The sequence below is a fragment of the Aspergillus terreus genome, genomic scaffold (assembly GCF_000149615.1).
Source record: "Aspergillus terreus NIH2624 scaffold_8 genomic scaffold, whole genome shotgun sequence".
NCBI classification, from domain to species: domain Eukaryota; kingdom Fungi; phylum Ascomycota; class Eurotiomycetes; order Eurotiales; family Aspergillaceae; genus Aspergillus; species Aspergillus terreus.
Genome location: NT_165931.1, coordinates 1,509,567 through 1,526,667, shown reverse-complemented (window position 1 = coordinate 1,526,667; position 17,101 = coordinate 1,509,567). Strand labels below are relative to the sequence as shown.

Here is a 17,101-nt window from a genome sequence, read left to right as displayed (position 1 = left end):
GTTCCAACGATTAAGGGAGTTCTTTGTCCATCGGGTTCAGACCACGGAAGACTTACAAACGCTGCTGACCGCAGTGATCGTTGACGATATTGGCAAAGACCCTGGTCTTGGTGAAGAAGTCAGGAAGAAGACTGGAGATAATCATGACGCGGATCATTCGGAGGTGGTTTTCCATGCAGCACGGGCAGGGGTCATCACTGCAGTCAACCAAATGGGTTCAGACAGCAACCGGAACGACCTCTTCGCTTGTCTCCGGATCGGTTCGTCGCTTAATATTTCCCAAGTCGCACAAGGGGAGAGTCCCGCAGGAAGCCTGGCGACCCTGTCACACTTACAGGATCATGAACGAGGAGGATTCAACCTCCGAGTGATGGTGACCTTTCTCGACGTCGCCGGCGCAGCGGGTCACATCGACACTCGCGGTTGCGTTGTGATGATAGAGACAGTGTTCCAGACCTATGAAACCACAATCACCGCGCTAGTGGGATTAGCTGATGGTCAAATTCCTTCACCACGTGCGTGCTATGATCGTATTCTGGGCGCTCGGGCGCAGTTCCTTCACCAGCAGGGGTTCGTACTCCTATCACCAACGGCAGAGAATGACGAGGAGCGGGCCCTCCTTCGACTGCTTTGCATGGGACGGGTCAGCAGTCCGAAAGAGGCTCGGATTTTTAGACTGGCTTTCGACCGGATGCCCTCTTCGAACAAAAAAGCCCTAGTAGACGGGCTCGTCGTGGACGGGATTGACGATGGTGTGGCGATCATACCCTACTACGCACCTGGGCTCTTAGCGGCGGCCCTGAGAAATACAGTCGATCAATCCGAAGAGAGCATCACTCGCGCCTTGACTGCTTTCATGCGATTTTTGTCTTTGGTTCTTGCCGATGCGAAGCCGCAACCGGGAACTCCAGGCATTGTAGTAGCGCGAGATCTATCATTTGTACAGGATGTGATCAAGGGGAATAGTTTCCGAGAGCGTCCTGAAATACTGGAGACCATTGTGCTCCCTTGGAAATAGTTTGAAAGCAGTAATGGACTTATTTGATTTCCTCTACCTCTGTCGAAGTTTTTCGCAGTTCCTTCACCATCCACCGATCCTTCGCTTCAACTGCATCCCAATCTGGGTTTTTAGAATTCGCTTTTGCCTCTTGTAGCCATCCGTCCCAGTTTGGGGTGTCTGGAGCTATCTTGTGTTTCCGAACCCAGTCGATTTCTCCAGTCGCTTCGATTGCCCACCACAGAGTCTCGGTGAAGCTGAGTTCACCATCTTCTTCTCCTTCTCTTTTCTTGGGCTTGACTAACTCCGTATCTTTCGTCGCATATCGTCTCTCGCTCATGTCTAGCTCCACCTCCTTTCGCTTCCCACATCTCTTTTGGACCCCATGTGGAGGTGTGGCTTTCAACAATTTCACGTTATACCTTGCAGTATCCCAAATTTTTTCCGGGGTAGTGATCAGCGACATGACCCAGTACAGCACATTTAGAATAATGTACGCCAAACCGATCGCAAGTTGCATAGTCCAGCCGGAGTTGCTAAGGAAGAGGATGGATGCAAGGAGGAGAATAGTACTGCACGCCAGGAGAAGCTGATGCTCAGTGCCTTCATAGACGTAGTCACACGTTTCGATCCCCCCATACAGCTCGCGTGCAATCTCCTCTGCACAGCGGACTACTATAAATGCTCCACCGCGAGTTTTGATCACAACGTCACCGGGGGGAACCTTCGCGCCAGTAGGTCGTACCGTGAGCGTCGGACGCCATCGTCCCGATAGACAGGCCGTACTTGTGGATAGAGACATAGTCCCTATTCCGAGCAGAGCGACTCCATCGTGGATGAGAGCCGCCCAAATAAATAGACCCACCGTCATCCCGATTGAGACGACCGTCACCATATTCAAGAAGGAGAACGGGTGTTGTGGGATGCTAGCACGCTGACCCTTGTTGTTCGCTTTGTCTCCGTCGGTATTTGAAGGGTTTTCTTCATCACGCTGTCGGTATGTGATCTCGTAGGCGAGAAACTCGTAGCGTTTGAGTGACTGGGTATTGTGGATAACATCGGCGAAGAAATTCAATTCAGTGAAGTGGTTGCCCGAGTGCACACCAAATATATCGATGCCGCCGACGGAGGGTAACCGAACTGGTCGATCAGTGTCGAGGAAAGTGTCAGGCGCTGGCATAAGGCGCGGGATGTTCCCGAATCGTGAAGCAGTGATGGCCTGTCTGTGCTTTGCAACCGTGGAACCCCCAACCACCGCCACGAGAGATATGATGTCAAAGCGCCAGCCCTCCTCAGGCGGACTTCTGTTGCTTGGAAACCAGGGCATGTTGGAGAGGTTGAGCTCAAGGTCGCGTGGAGGGGAGTGATAGAAAAGTCACTGCGAGGTGTGCATCTATTATAAAATCTTCCGGAAGACATTTGCTGTATGCATGAGCGGGCCGACACCATTCAAAAGGGTATCAAAACACTGCTCTAAACTCTCTTCGGCTGAGTGCAAGTACCCGATGATTAAAAAGGAATGCTCCGTCCGCGTATCAGATTCATGATCAGAGACCAGGAACCGGATCCTTCGCAAAAGGAGCCAGCACGAACTCCTCCACTATGGACCTGCCAGCTGTCAGACGGTCAGATTCCTGGCACGATACTTCTCACTCACGAACCTGACATGCAACCCCCCGCAAACTGGCTATGAACCTGTCCGGAGTGTGTGAAGTATTATTGGGCCGTGAAATGTACTGGTAGCAAACAATGCAACATGCATGCCGGTGCTGACGGGCTGTCGTGCGCGCCCTGGTCACAGCCAGCCACCACAACTACCTCTAATTCCTATTGATCAAACCACGCTGAACCGACACTCAACCGTATAGGAAGAGTTTATTGTGGTAGTCTGATTGCTCTTATGACATCTGGGGACAGAGACCGGGGCTAGTGCTCTCGCATGTGCTAATATCCGCTGCCTGAACACGGCTTCAGCCAGCCACATCTACGGAGGATCTCCTGCTGACAGGACCTTAGAACAAAATGAAGATCAAACAACCTGTCGGCAGCAGAAAATTGACCTGGAATTTACGGGTATCATGCTGATGGTGTTTTCTATCCCGGCCGGGATTGGATACTCCGAACTTGCTAGAATATATGCCACTCTCCATCAGCACAACCAGTAGTTCAAAAGATAGCCTGTCGCCAATTTGCGTTAGTTTGTCTGTCTGTTCATTAACCCTACTAACGGCACCATGTATTAATCCTGTCGGTAAAAGTTTCCAGGACGGAGGCTTTGTCGGATTTCTAAAGGGTCACCTCCAAGGCACTGCATGTCACTATGTGGCTCTGCAGCCGCGCGAGTCAAAATGGCTACCGGGCTGCGCTCCACCACGTTGGACTTATTCACCGCGACCAGCTTACTCGGGTATCAGCATTTGCGCATGGTAATGTCCTGATGCGCCAGGCCGTCTCGATGCCTCACAACGGGGTCTGCCCTAATCGTCCACCCATCGTCACAAGAGTCATCACTATACTCCAATATAGAGGAATCAGAGTCTTCCCTCGTATCCTCATCGTCATCTCGTCGCCCGCGAGGGCGCGACGAGCGGCTAGAGCCACCACGAGAAGCCGCCCCTGTGCCCGCCAACCCTTGAAGCAGGGCCGATGGCGTAGGAAGCAAGACAAGATCCCAGATCGTCTCGCTACCGACTTCCGTCATCCCACACTGGACCCGTGTCCCGGAGTTCGTGACCTCTAGCCAACCCCCCGTCTCGACGTTTTGGATTTGCAGGCCGCTGGATTGATGCAAGTGCACAAAAAGTACTATTAGCCTAGGTAAAAAAAAATATCCGCACGAAAGAGCGCACACACACATAGAGAGAGAGAAAGAGAGAGAGAGAGAAAATATTTTCCAACCTTTTTCCAGAGTCATCATGCATTGAGACAAGCTTCCAGTACTGGTAATCATCACTGATGTCTGGCCCGCCGTTCCGGCGCGGATCCGGCGCGAGCACAAGCCTTGGTGCACCGGTGCCCGTGAGAGTAAGGTATCGATCGCCCATGGTGAAGGTGAGATGCCCGGTTACGGGCGCTACATAGGCGATCAGGGCCTGGCTTGAGGCCAGAGCCCAGCTGGGCCTGTGGAGGCCGAACAAGGTGTTCTGGTTAATCGAGTAGAATACTTTGGACCTGTATTTGTGGTTCACGAGGTAGTAGGCGCGGTTGTTGAGGATTGTCATGACTTTGACGGTCCTTGGATTTTCGCGGGACCTGGTTTAAGAGCAAGGTGTCGTTGGTTTTGTGCTTGGGTTCCAACACGGGGGGTTCCTGTCTCAGCAGGCAAGCCAGCGTCAGTCTTTTAACTTATCTGCTGTGTGAACCAGCACTTCGAATAAAACACTGTGGAGGGAAAAACCCATGTGATCCATGCTTATCCGCGACGCAAGTCGAAAAAAGTTCAAGATTAAGATCCATGCTTCTAATCAACCCACCGAGTACGCTCGGCATGCCCGATGTCTCAGCCTTAGGTTGCAAACACCCTGTGCATGGGAGACAGGCAACGAACTCCCCGCAGGCGTGTCCATCCAATGGAGTACGCGTGCACTGGCCCAGATGCGCCAGGATGAGAGACCTGCAACGGTGCACCAATGAGTCTCGTTTGGAGTAGCCGGACGCCGTAAGCCGCAGCCACATACCGTTGTAAGTAGTAAGAGGGAAGTGCCGCACCGCGTAGACAGGGCCGACGGAGACACCACCATGTGATAAAGGAGCAGGGATCCCCCTAACGCTGGGCGACGGCCTTGCCGTGGTCTTTGGCCATCCAGCCAGCCATTTCTGTAATGGCTTGGCCAGGCTAGGGAATTACGCATCAGAACGAGATTAAGGTAGGTTAGGCTAGGTTAGACTTGGCTGGGTCACCCAAGAAACTCAACCCAAATCTAACCTAACCTAGAAATAGATTGCGTAGAAACATGCTACTGCTGCTTGTTGTAAAAGTGATCTCCCATAAAATTCGCTTAATCGGCTCTAGGGCACCAGACTCTGGCTTCGCACTTTGCCTACTTGCCATTTGCACACCCTATTGATGCGTGGTGGAATCAATGCTGTCTACAGCACTCCAAGCAAGAATCAAGCAATCGAAATACGCCCTACGACGAGGGCAATAATATTATATACACAGAGTAGGGTGGGTGTAAGTAAGCTTTAGAGTATGCAACAAAGGGATCTAGAATACTACTATTATTATTTGCATGTGGATTATAGAATTTCTCGTCATAGTTGTTTCTTATTCTCTAAAGAACTAATATTATAGCTATAATTCTTCACTAAAATAATATTTTCATCAACAGGAGACCTATATCGGCGGAGGATGTCCTTGCTTACATCCCTCTTCGGCGCTTTTCACCCGTCTAGCTGGTATCCGCATGTGTCAAGACATACGTAGGCTGAAATTGGTCCGACTAGTCCCTATAAATCCGGCTAACTTAGGGCGCACTAAGATACTAATATCCCTCGGTTCTATTGATGTTATTATTCGGATCTTAATACTTAATGATACGTTCCTTTCCTAAAGAAATCGACATAGGAGCCTGATGTGCTGCTACCTCTCACGACGGCTGGCTTCCATAAAATAATGACCTTGCACCACTCGCAGTGCTTTGAGTGGCCTGATATAGACCCTGAGCTCTGACCGTAAAATTTTCTCTCAATTTTTCCGTTCTTCACTCCTTCCACTCCTCACTGTGCTACTCCTCCGAAAAAATGTCCCTATTTTTCATTCCCTTGAGATGTATGGCGGAAACACTCCAAAAAATATGCGCTACCCAGTGACTCATAGTATGGCGCAGGGGTTGCTGGCTCTGCAGTGTAAGTGCATTCCGGAAATAGCCATTTATACGACATCACATTTCAGTTATTACCACATGTCCGGTGCATGAATGCTGGATAAAATAATGTATATGAGCAGGCAGACGCATTTCACTTATACATTGGCTCTGAGCCTGCTCCTCGTGATAACAATTCCATCAGTGATATCGATAGCGATGACACGCAGGTCAATGAAAGGACCGGAATCTCGCTAGGCAGTTCTACAATGCAGAGCCGTCTGGGTTCAAGTGATGAACAGCAGATCCGAAAACACACAAGACTTGGCATTGACATTGATTTGAATGGAGAGGGAGCTTTACGCCGAGGAACTGAAGGACCTATATGACCACTACATAGAGACCATGAAAGATATCTTTTACTTCATTTCCGTACCCCAAGACCATCATGGAAGGCACCCAGGCTACCACAGTGTGAATACAGGCTTGTGTGGCTGCGACAGGTTCTGCATCATTGACTTCAATATCGCCTCGCTGATCTCGCTGTCCTCTTCCTCCAGAAGTAGGAATTGAATATCAACGCGCTTGCATAGGGTCTGCAACCAGTCTATTATATGTCCCAGCCGGTTGAACTCCGCTCGAGCCCGTCTTGCATAATCGCCGTACCACTCCTGTCGAGCGGCCTGGCTCTTCCAGCTAAACACAGAAGTAAAAGGCACGGTTTTAGGGTCAGATTGAAGGTTGTTTTCTATAGCCCAGCCGTGTGCTGTTGGTCGTGCAGCTGGTGTTTCGATCAAGGATATTCCATCTCTAAGCTGGGCGAATGATGATCTAAATCATATTATATTAGCGGTAATGTCTTTTGGCTCTCGATGGGAGGACTATACCCGATATAGAGTGTATACGCATATTCAAAAGAGACCATGTCATAGTCATTTGCTGGGATATAAAAGGTCGATATCTCAAGATCCTTTACAAGACGTAATTCACTTGGACCGCGGATCTTCCGTTGTGACATGTCGAATATTTTATCCCCACATTGGCGAGCAAATTCATGGATGAGATTTTGGAATTCTGCCTGGATCTCATTGTTTAGCTGCACGCCGCGCGGGTCTATATGATAAAACCATCAGTAATCGGTCCCCATTTAACGTGAAGAGTCCCCTACTTATCAATAAAGAGTATCGGGTATACCATCCAACATTCTCATGATCAATTCCCCAACGGACTTCAGAGTCCTGGGCTAAGTTCCACAGCCTAAGTCGCAGGTCTTTGAAAGCCCCTGCTATGGAGGTACCACTCCTGACACGAAAGGTTATTAGCTCCAAAGTAGCTTTAGGTGTAAATTCTGGCCGCTTTGGCATATAATGCTGGCTTAACAGTCCCATGCAATACCAACGACCCGCTGGCCCAGCTGATATGCATGTCGTAGAAACCGCTTTCGCTTCTGTAACACTTTTTAGATGGACCTGATCTGCGTAACCCGGGCCAGTGGATTCGGTTGGTTCATATATTGGCGTGACGTTCACCTTCAATAGAGGATGCTTCCATGGCGGGGAGTCAGTAGAAGGTTTTGTGGGTTTCTTTGCCCCAGAATAACCAGTTGGTATATAGCAAAGTGGCATCGTGATACATGAGACGACGGAAGTCGCATCCTTTGATAGCTCATTCAGCCTTGTGACAACATCAAAGGCAGTCTGGTCTTGCTGTCTGCCTGGTTGCGTGTCTCCCCAAAAGAGCAGACCGATAAAGATCTGGTCTTCCAAAGGGCTATCCCGCTGCAGCCAGCCCCCGAAAGCAAAGATACGCCCAGACTGGGATGGGGTAATACTTGCAAGAGGAAGGACTGATACTCCCCAGACTTCTTTGAATCTCTGCTTTTCTTCCTCAACCTCGGAGGACCTTAGGCCAGTAGAGGATAGTCGCGGTGGGTATCGATAAGAGACTAATTCGAGAAGAGACTTCGAGCTAGACAGGCCGGTAGGAAGAGACAGTTCTATACACCGGTTAAACGATTCCGCTAGATATCCTAGCAACATGCTAAACCCTATCGAACATTGAAATCGTCGCCAGGCTAGACCATTCTCCCATTGGATTAGGATAATGATGATTTGTTGATAGACAGTGTCTTGGCTCACTAGCGCCCAGTAGAGCCCCTGAAAGCCGGAGATCGTAGAGATAAATTCTAAGGAGTCGCGCCATAGAGATGATACTGGTTGTAATGGTTGTAGAAGGTCGACACCAGGATGGAGAGTGAACTGAAGAATGCTAAGGACACCGGTTTCTGGGAGTTGACTGACGTCTCCCTCTGAGTCGAAGGGTATGTTTCGAAGACAGGGTTTGGTTTTCGCTTCATCAGAATACATTTTGAAGATGCGTCCGGGTGTGGAAGAGGCGGAAGTCCAAACCAGACGGTAGAGCTCTTGAAAATGGGAATTTGAGGGTTGTGTGGGCATACAGAGGTCGGTTTAGCGGGGTCCACCCTCCTACCACCGCCACTGGGTCTCTCTGAAGCCTTCCGTTTCCGAAAGGGGACCTAATAATCTTGGTAGTCTTAGAACTCCTTTCCTCGGTGATAGCTGATGGCTTGCCGTGGTTCAGGCTCGTGTATCGTTGAAGGTGGTGGCGGGGGAACTGGTGCAACCGGTCTCAATCAGAATCATCCCGAAGACGCAGCCGATGACTGCAGCTCAATGGTTACAGCTAGTATCTGCACAGAGTTTGTACGGAGCTTTTCGACCACGGGGATGGCCTCCTCCTCGACAACACCAACGGTCAGTCGGCAATCTCGCAGCTATCATGTGGCATACGCATACTGACTGTCACCCTAGACCGAGTGTGGCATTACTGAAGGATGCTCCGTCACCCGCTCAACAACAACGCCACCATCAGCACAACGGAATCCATATCTACTTTCACCAACAGTTTCATGTACATTGCAAGGGCGGTAGAGCCGACTTCGGTTCAGTCCTCCATTTCCAGCAGTATTTCTAGTCAGCGAGACGCCTGGGACGCCACACGGTGGTCTGGAGTAACTCCTACATCGACCAGTACCCAGACCTCGAGCACCCCGACCATAACACCCAATGGTGTCTACCACATCTATTTCAATGTGTCATTAGTGCAGCAATACTGAGAAGGGATCTATGTGAACCGGGGAGCCTCTTTCGATAACGGTTCTTTTGTTGCTGACTGGAAAGACCCATCAAATCTCTGATGCCAGATTCATTGACAAATGTAAAGGTCAAGGATGCCGTGTGTGACTATGCCTCAATTTTAGATGAGAACCTTGATTTGCAACACCCAGGCACCAGCGGCAAAAGTTGGGAATCCTGAGCTGCGATATCTACACCAACGCTATGCGTTACTTGCCGGATAGTACCTGGTGGGTCTGTGTGGACGCACCTGGGGGACCGAACGGAGACTCCGATGACAGCAATGGCTGTTTGTGACCGGGATAGCGACAACACTCCATAGTTGCTGGTGAGGTCGGTGATCCCTATCTCGACATCCAGCAGGACAGGGCTATAAGGACCAGTTTTATCGGTAACAGTGTGATCTCCATCATGCACCATGTAGTAGTCCCTTGGGTGGACAGATTGTATACCATAGTCGGAACCTCTTTAACCCTAGGCTCAGCTGTAGGACATGGCGCGAACAAAATGTCCCTCTGAGAAATCGCTCCCGTGCCATAAAGGTGATTACTATGCTTCGCATAACCTGCGGAATACCATTTGTTCTGCGCAATCCAGGCTCGCGCAATCATGTGGCAGGCTGGGAGATTCCCAACGCTCCAGGGTCGCCCAAGCCGAAGTTAAGCGATCTGAGCTCCAATGTTCCAATTAAATGAGGTATTTCCGGGTATCGATGATGGGGATTGGAGGTTCTAAATACCGGAATGCTCACAGGATGCGTGGACGCTGGCTGTTCACATCCCATAGAAGGAAGAAGGATACGATCTGCAGCGTGACCGATAGACAACCTGCTGTGAGACACCTTCTTATCTAACGGTTCAGAAGCCCCCGCATCAACGTGGCAGTCGTAAAGCCTTCGGTGGCATAAATGACAGTGGCACAGTGGCCAGTAGCTCTATCGATCGGGCCTTCTCAGTGAGCTTGGACAACCGCAAGGCAACACAGGCACATGTTATCTCTTCACTGGAGACCAATAAGGCTGCATAAATGCTCGAAACATCGAGAAGACAGATGTTCCTCGTCCTGACTGCTTCTCTAGTACCATCACCGAATGCCTATTTGTCCTGACGGTGACGTTCGCCTTGCGCAATCCGCCATCTTCTCAGGGATGACTACGGTCATGACAGATTCAATCGGACGAGATCTCGATATAGGTTGCGAGCTGACGTGGATAACTGCCGCTCCATTGTATGTTCACAACTTGTCATTGCTGTACTTAGGTATACCGATCATTCTCAGTTTCCCAAGATCCGCGTATTCTTTAAGTCCACGTGGACCCTTCTTCCTGTTGCCTAGTACATTCCTCTTCCCAAGTCTGGATGGCGTTGGTGAATTAGCGTGCTGGAGCACGCTGCTGTGCTGCAGCAGATGGTGGTGGAGACCTGGCAACGCTGACGCTGACTCAGTAAGCGATAAGGAGATACTCTGAATCAACGGTAGAGCACGGAGACATACAGGGCACCGGATCCTAGCTAAAGATAAGAAAGACCTCCAAGGAACTCGGCAGAGTCACTGGTTGCGAGGTTCTCTCATGTTTATCGGGCAGAGAAAATCAGCTACCTTCGCGCCACACAGTTTCTGGTACAGATGGAGCATTATCGATAGAACAGAGAAGCTCTGGTATAGGCGGCAGGACGCTTTCGGAAGGGCTCTTTATGATCTGTGACGAGGCGCGTAAGGAAGAACGTAGCCGCACAGGAAGGGATAGGTGTAGCCGGATGAAGAGGCCGCAGAAGTAAATGACCGTCACAATGGCGAGAAAGAATGGCAAGGGTTAGGCGACCATGGAGATATATACTGTACTCCAGCTTCCGTGGTGTGCCCGAGAGTAGGCCATCTACCGTCCTTGAGAATCAAGTACATATATCCATCTTTAACTCTCAAAGCGGTACATATGAACACCATGCGAGACGAGGTATAATCAAACGCTAGCCAATGCCAAAAAGGGCCATAAAACAAGTAGGCAGTGTCATTATACAATACATGTTATTCAGACCACTTGGGACGACGGAGACCCATTGGCAAAAGGAGGGACAGTCTTCTTCCCCTTGTCCGGGGTGATATCGCCATTGGATTTCGATATCGAGTGTAGGACTTTCCGGGAAAAGAAGGACTCAGTGCTGTCCGCGCTTCCCCGCCGCGATAGACTGGGTGTCAGACGGCCTGGGAGGAGGCCGCGGATGCCACCGGCCTTTCGCGCGGGGACCTCTGATGTCCCCGCAGTGAGGACGTACAGGAGATACTTCAAGTTCGGGAGGGTGTGACGGATGTCCAGCACGCGTAAACCTTGCTTGTTCAGCAAGAACTCGATATTCTTGTTCAGCAGGAACACGCCGTACTCGAACCGGTATGTGACATTAACAGGATAGAGAGGATAAGTTCGTTGAGGAAGTGAGGCAGACACCGGGTCCTGAATGATTGAGTGGGAGAGATGAGGATTGATCGGGTATGGTATGGCAACAGACAGGTAAAAAGAAAGCAAATAGACTAGATGGGCCGTGTACCCCAGCGCAGCGGCCACCGCATCCCGGTCGATATCGGTAAAGTTCGAGTTGGGGAGAGCCAGACCGGCAATTGTAAACGCAAGTGGCTTGTCAGGTATCGGCTCAATGGGGTATACTGCGAGCAAGTCCTCAGATATGCGCCGGATCTGCCCCTTCGCCTCCTCTGTATTCTGCTCCAGCAGCTTTTGGCTGGAGCCGAGGTTCTGCTGCGCATCGGGCAGATGACTGCGGGCCCGGTCTTGGGCCTCGCGTCCGCGCTCCATTGCAGCCTTCCGCGTCCGAATGCTAGCCAGCAGCTCTTCTTTCCGTTTCGCGGCCATGCGAAGCTGTTTCTTTTCGGAAGCCACTGCATGATTGGTGAGCGCGAGCTTATCGCGAGCCCGCGCCGCGTCGCTGATAATCGCGAGGGCTTGTTGATTCTTTTCCAAGACTGAACTGATTTGAGCTTCAAGCTTTTCCCGCGTCGTGAGTGCATCTTGGATGCACTCGTCCAGATTCGCCAGCCGCATCAACATATCGTAGGACGAGGTGGGCAAAGTATGCGCATCAGAGGATTTAGGACTCTTTGCAGGTAGGGGCGTCCAAACCGGCGGGATGTCGGTCAGATTAGTGTACACACCATCTGGAAAATGAAACAGGATGGAATTGGGGGGTAGCGGTTGGTGAAAGCTATCCAGCGACTTGCCGAGGAACTGAAGCGACTGCAGATTCAGCTGCAGTTCCACTAACAGCAGGTAATCCTCCATTGCTACGCTTTTCGCCCAGAGCTTGAGGGTCAAATTGTTCAGTCGCGTCACGAGAGGTCCACATATGTTCAGATCGAACGACCTGAAGTTGGGATTTGTCGCATTCTCCACCACTTCGCTAATGTAGACGGGATCCGTGATCCCCTCGCAATGTAACGAAAACCACGTATCGGCCATGCGACCCTTCAAGATGTCTTCCAATTTGATCTGTCTGGCTAGTGGGTTGGGATCGCTCCATGGCAAGGTGTTGCGCCGGGTCTGTGGTCGGGTCTTCTGCGGCGGCGGCGGTTCATTGCGCGTGCGGCTCTCGCCGGCCGCGCCGGGGGCTTTGAGATTGGTGAAGGATCTGGACTGTTGTAGAGAACGATTCGCATCATTCGCTAGCAGCTTGGATGGCGACTGGAATGAGTTGGGGATGTCCTCATCGTCGATGGTCTTCCCACGAGCCCGGCTCAAAGGAGTGACAGCAAGATTACGGACGGAGATGCCCTGGAGATGGCGGAGCTTGCGATTCTAATGATGACAAGGATTAGAGCCAATTCTACAGAGTAGCCACATATAATCCCGCTGGTTGAGATGCATTACCGATGGGAGAAGCCAGGGTCTTTCGCGACGACGGCCCGCATCATCGTCATTGTTGTCCACGCCGTCCGCGGCATTGACCGTCAGCGACATTGCGGCAGTCGGGAAGGACGGTACTTTATCGAGTCATTACTGATGGATCCCTGGGACGAAGAATTCCTTGTAGAAGACGGGGAGAGAGACAGAACGGGGCGAGGATGGGAGGGAATTAAGGAGAGAGAGCAAGGTGGATAAGGTTGGACTGCGGAAGTGCGGGCGGCCTCTCCCGTTTTGGGTCGGCGGTCGAAAAATTGATCCGCGCTCGCTCCGTCAACCTTCACCATCCCATCAACTATCACCACCACCAGCACCTCCGTCCATCGCGATGCAATAGAGTGTCCCCCCGCGCTCTATTCCGACTCCAATCGACTCCCATTCACCCATAGAAGCGGCGTCGCCCTGCATTTCCGGCCGCAATGGCCTCCCAATCGGTGTCCAAGCGCTTCCAGAAGATCCTGGACCCGACCAAGATCGGGACCTGGAACATCGTCCGTCGTCCGCCTGTCGAGAACCACACCGTGATCCAGGATAAGCCGCGAGAACAGAATTCAAATGCTTTCAAAACACATCAGTTCAAGGAAGGAGTCCGGTTACGGAAGGCCATCAACGCCCTGACCCATGGCAAGAACATCTTTGCCTATCACAACATCCGTACCAACCAGGTGGTTTATTCTCTGACGCGGTATCTGGAGGTGCGTGGTCTTGATTTTCCATCGATTCCGATTCCTCGATATGTCCAGCCACTAACTGTCCCCGTGATAGAAAAACAATGTCCTCCGCCAGCTAGTCTACCACGGCAAAAAGACCGTCCCGGCCACCCTCCGCAAAGATATGTGGGTTCCCTACTTCTCCGTGCACTTCAACGATTCCAAAATCGGTCTGCGCGCGTACCACCTGCTCCGCGAGTTCGCCATGCAACGCCAGCTCTCCCCCCCTCGGGAGATGATCACCATCAGCGAACGCTTTCTCGCTCAGAAGCGCCCGAAGGATCCGCAAGAAGCCGAAAAGTTCGACGAGAAGTACGGCGACAAGGTTGGCTGGCTGATGGAGAAGAAGGACCGTGCCCGCGCCCTGATGGACCAGAAGGCCACCAGCGTGGCGGATGTCTCGGCGGTGCTGGCCATCCAGGAGGAGGAGCTGAAGAACGGCTTTGCCGACGGCAAACGGGGTTACTTGACCCGCACTGCCAGACGGCGTCGGCGGGAGGCTCGCCTCAAGGAGGCGGCCAAGGCCGCTGAGCAAGCCGAGCGGGTCGCCAACTTTGAGGAGACGCTGAGCAACCCCCAGGTCGAATACAAGGTCCAGGAAATTGAGGATCCCACGGATGCCATCTTGAAGGAAAATGGCGTCAAGGTCCTTTGGACTGATATTCAGGACGCTCGTTTCGCCGAATCTTGGCCTGAGCGTGTCCGCCATGGCGAGCTCGAGCTTTCTCGGGACCATGTCATGCCCGGCCAGAAGCCGATCTATGGTGTGGAGGTGCTGGCCGATGAGCCCTTCAAGGAGAAGCAGGCCTAAACCAACACCACACCTGTTTGAACTTAGGACGCAACCCTGTGTGCATATGTTTTCCCTCCAGCTTCTGTGTTATACAACTTTGTATTTTTAGATACTACCTCCGGTATTTGTGCGCTGGACATGATTCAAGGCGTTTAGATAACATATAAGTTCTGAAGATCAGCTTCGAGGAAGATCCGACAGGCCCAGAAATTTACATTCGAAGTAGGTTGTGTAGCAATACAAGAGTACCGGCTATTGCCACGATAGATGAAAGAAATGTAGAAACGAAAACAGAGGGAAGCCCACATGCCCCGGGTTGAAAAGGTGTAACAAGGAAAAGAAGAGTGCACCTCAGTATGCTGGTGCAGACCGATGCCAGACACCACCAGGGCTCCAATCCCTTAAAATGAAAGATGGACTTTGCCATTCGCGATCAACGCCTGTAATTTGCGAAGATACAAGACAAGAAACGAAAGATGCGGAAATCAAACAACTGCATTGGTCTGAATCCAGATGGGGGTGTAGCTTTCTATATTTCTTCCGAAGATTTAGAGACGAAGACGACTCGTCCGTGAAGGTCAATTCTTTTGATCATTCTTGCCACTCAACGGTGACTCGACTGGCGCATCACCTAGCTCGTTGACTGCGAGTTCCGGCCCGGGCTCATCGTTCGCCATTTTGTGCAAGATTTCGTCCTTCACCTTCTCGGCTTCCGACTCATCTGTGATGCCGGCATTGGCCATGCTCTTTCGAGCTCCTTCGACGATCTTGTCCGCCTCGCTGACACCGTGCTCAATGTCCATGTCACCATCGACGCCGATGGGCTCAGCGGTTCGATTGACCACGCCTTTGACCCGCTCCGAGTCGAATCGGATGACCATGCAGGAGAGATTATCGGTACTAAACCGAGCAAGGGCGTGGTCGACCAAAATCTTGGATGCTTCCTGAGCGTCGGCAACATTGCGAACCAGATCCACGGCTTCCTGGTCGCTACAAACATCCCATAGCTGTCGATTTTGTTAGCATCGAGCGCGACACTCATTATTGGGTCGTTCATCAGACTTACTCCGTCGCAGGCCAATATTATGAATTCGTCCGAATCCGGCTGAATCACCGTTTCGGTAGTGTAAGGGTGTCCTGTTACAAGATCCTTAAGGTACGCATCACCTAGAGCACGGGTGACGGCGAGGACTCCGTTGACCCGGTTGTTGAGGATCAACCCACCCGCATTGGCTATCCGCTTGCCCTCGTTTTCGTCGCTGCCTTTATGGTCGTAAGACAAACGAAGAGCCTTGCCGTTGCGACATAGAATAATTCGGGCATCGCCGACATTGGCGGTGTACAGAACACGTTGACGGACAGCCTTTTCCTGGAGCTTTGGGAGTAAAGAACCTGTAGCTTGGGTTGGGGTATCCCCAGCATCCGAATTGGCGTCACCCTTTGCGGCGGCCGCCGCAGCGGGGGCAAGCGCGGCAGAACCGGTCGCCGAACTTGAGCTTGGAATGCGGTCTTCCCATCTCAGGAGAGCAATGACAGCCGTGCATCCACTGTTCTTCACGGGTAGCTTCTCCAGCTGCTGGTCCACGCTGGTAAACGTCTGGTCGAGAAGTTCCGGAACCGGGGTATTAGGGTTCTTTCGCATCACTTCCTCCAGAATCAAGTGTAGCTTCTTTCCGCACCATTCTGCGGCGAAGGTGCCAGCGTGTCCATCAAATATGGCAAAGTAACCATTATCTGTTTCCACCACTTTGCTCGAGGTGGGTGAGGGGGGAGAATGAGCGGCATCGTGATTACCGCCGTCAAGGGGGGCGACCGGTGCAGGAGTGCCTAGGAAATTGTACAGATAGGCATGGGTATCTTCCATTGTCCGACGGCATTTTCGATTCCGGTCTTCTGTGACACCCACTTTGAAGGAAGAACGAGGCGTGGGTAACGATTCACCAGCGGAATTGTTGAACGACCCTTGTGGGACAGTCAAGGCCGGGTCCATACTCCCAAGCGATTGTAGCGTAGGCGATGGTCGAGCGGCAAAGTTGACAGAGGACGATTCGCGAGGACTGCTGCTCAAGCTGAACGAATTCTTGGCGTTGGTGAAGAAGGTAGCCGCCTTGGTCACTGTGCTACTCCGACGTTTTTTCTCGCTGTTGGGACTTTGATCTTCGCTCGTCCGACGGTTGAAGAAGCCGCCACCCGGGAAAGACTTGCTGTGGTGCACCGTACTTTCTTCAGTGTGTATGCTCAAGGAAGGCGTGGCAGCCGCCGCACTGGATTGGGGGATTGGATCTAGTTTGTCTTTGGGTGGGCTCGAGGAGCCACTGAACATTCTGCTCAGCAACCCACCCTGGCTCGAAAAACTTCTCCGCTTATTCCCTGCCAGCTTGATTGTGGACGCGACGTCGGCAGGAAAAAACCAGTAACGTGGAGAGAGGGTGGAGGACGAGGGCGGCGGCGGCGGAGAGCGGACGGGACCGGGGGACTGACGTAGGTAGGAATTGCGGCGGAAGCGAGGGGATGGAGCTGAATGAAAGGGAAATGTCAGTCCGCTAGAAGAGAAGGACACATCCAACAATGGACTAGGTGAAGAGAGCGCAGTAGTGACTATTCAGATGATTCCCATCCAAGCAATGGTCGGATGACGAAAGTGCAGGTTGGGGGTGGGTGAGGTGATGATGAAACCGGTCGACAAGAAGATCAACTTGTCGATTTAGATCAGAGGGGAAATGACGATCGCCTT

General features: G+C 51.7%; 6 protein-coding genes across 6 annotated transcripts; 1 reads left to right on the top strand and 5 right to left on the bottom strand.

Annotated features, from left to right (window-relative positions):
• Positions 1-1,037: 1,037 nt before the first annotated feature.
• ATEG_06178 (uncharacterized protein) lies at positions 1,038-2,324 on the bottom strand (the record flags this gene model as incomplete). Its single annotated transcript, XM_001215356.1, has 1 exon — positions 1,038-2,324. One exon carries the CDS (start codon positions 2,322-2,324, stop codon positions 1,038-1,040), a length of 1,287 nt encoding a protein of 428 aa, XP_001215356.1.
• A 1,083-nt stretch (positions 2,325-3,407) lies between these two features.
• ATEG_06177 (uncharacterized protein) lies at positions 3,408-4,041 on the bottom strand (the record flags this gene model as incomplete). Its single annotated transcript, XM_001215355.1, has 2 exons — positions 3,408-3,810; positions 3,896-4,041. The coding sequence occupies 2 exons, from the start codon at positions 4,039-4,041 to the stop codon at positions 3,408-3,410; spliced, it is 549 nt and encodes a 182-aa protein (XP_001215355.1).
• Positions 4,042-6,266: 2,225 nt separating this feature from the next.
• ATEG_06176 (uncharacterized protein) lies at positions 6,267-8,168 on the bottom strand (the record flags this gene model as incomplete). The annotated part of the gene is made up of 3 exons (XM_001215354.1): positions 6,267-6,633; positions 6,690-6,915; positions 6,971-8,168. The coding sequence occupies 3 exons, from the start codon at positions 8,166-8,168 to the stop codon at positions 6,267-6,269; spliced, it is 1,791 nt and encodes a 596-aa protein (XP_001215354.1).
• Positions 8,169-10,986: 2,818 nt separating this feature from the next.
• On the bottom strand, positions 10,987-12,921 carry ATEG_06175 (putative UV radiation resistance protein (UVRAG); the record flags this gene model as incomplete). Its single annotated transcript, XM_001215353.1, has 2 exons — positions 10,987-12,759; positions 12,832-12,921. 2 exons carry the CDS (start codon positions 12,919-12,921, stop codon positions 10,987-10,989), a joined length of 1,863 nt encoding a protein of 620 aa, XP_001215353.1.
• Positions 12,922-13,283: 362 nt separating this feature from the next.
• On the top strand, positions 13,284-14,385 carry ATEG_06174 (mitochondrial 54S ribosomal protein mL67; the record flags this gene model as incomplete). Its single annotated transcript, XM_001215352.1, has 2 exons — positions 13,284-13,559; positions 13,630-14,385. The coding sequence occupies 2 exons, from the start codon at positions 13,284-13,286 to the stop codon at positions 14,383-14,385; spliced, it is 1,032 nt and encodes a 343-aa protein (XP_001215352.1).
• A 560-nt stretch (positions 14,386-14,945) lies between these two features.
• ptcG (type 2C protein phosphatase PTC1) lies at positions 14,946-16,690 on the bottom strand (the record flags this gene model as incomplete). The annotated part of the gene is made up of 2 exons (XM_001215351.1): positions 14,946-15,374; positions 15,434-16,690. 2 exons carry the CDS (start codon positions 16,688-16,690, stop codon positions 14,946-14,948), a joined length of 1,686 nt encoding a protein of 561 aa, XP_001215351.1.
• Positions 16,691-17,101: the final 411 nt, after the last annotated feature.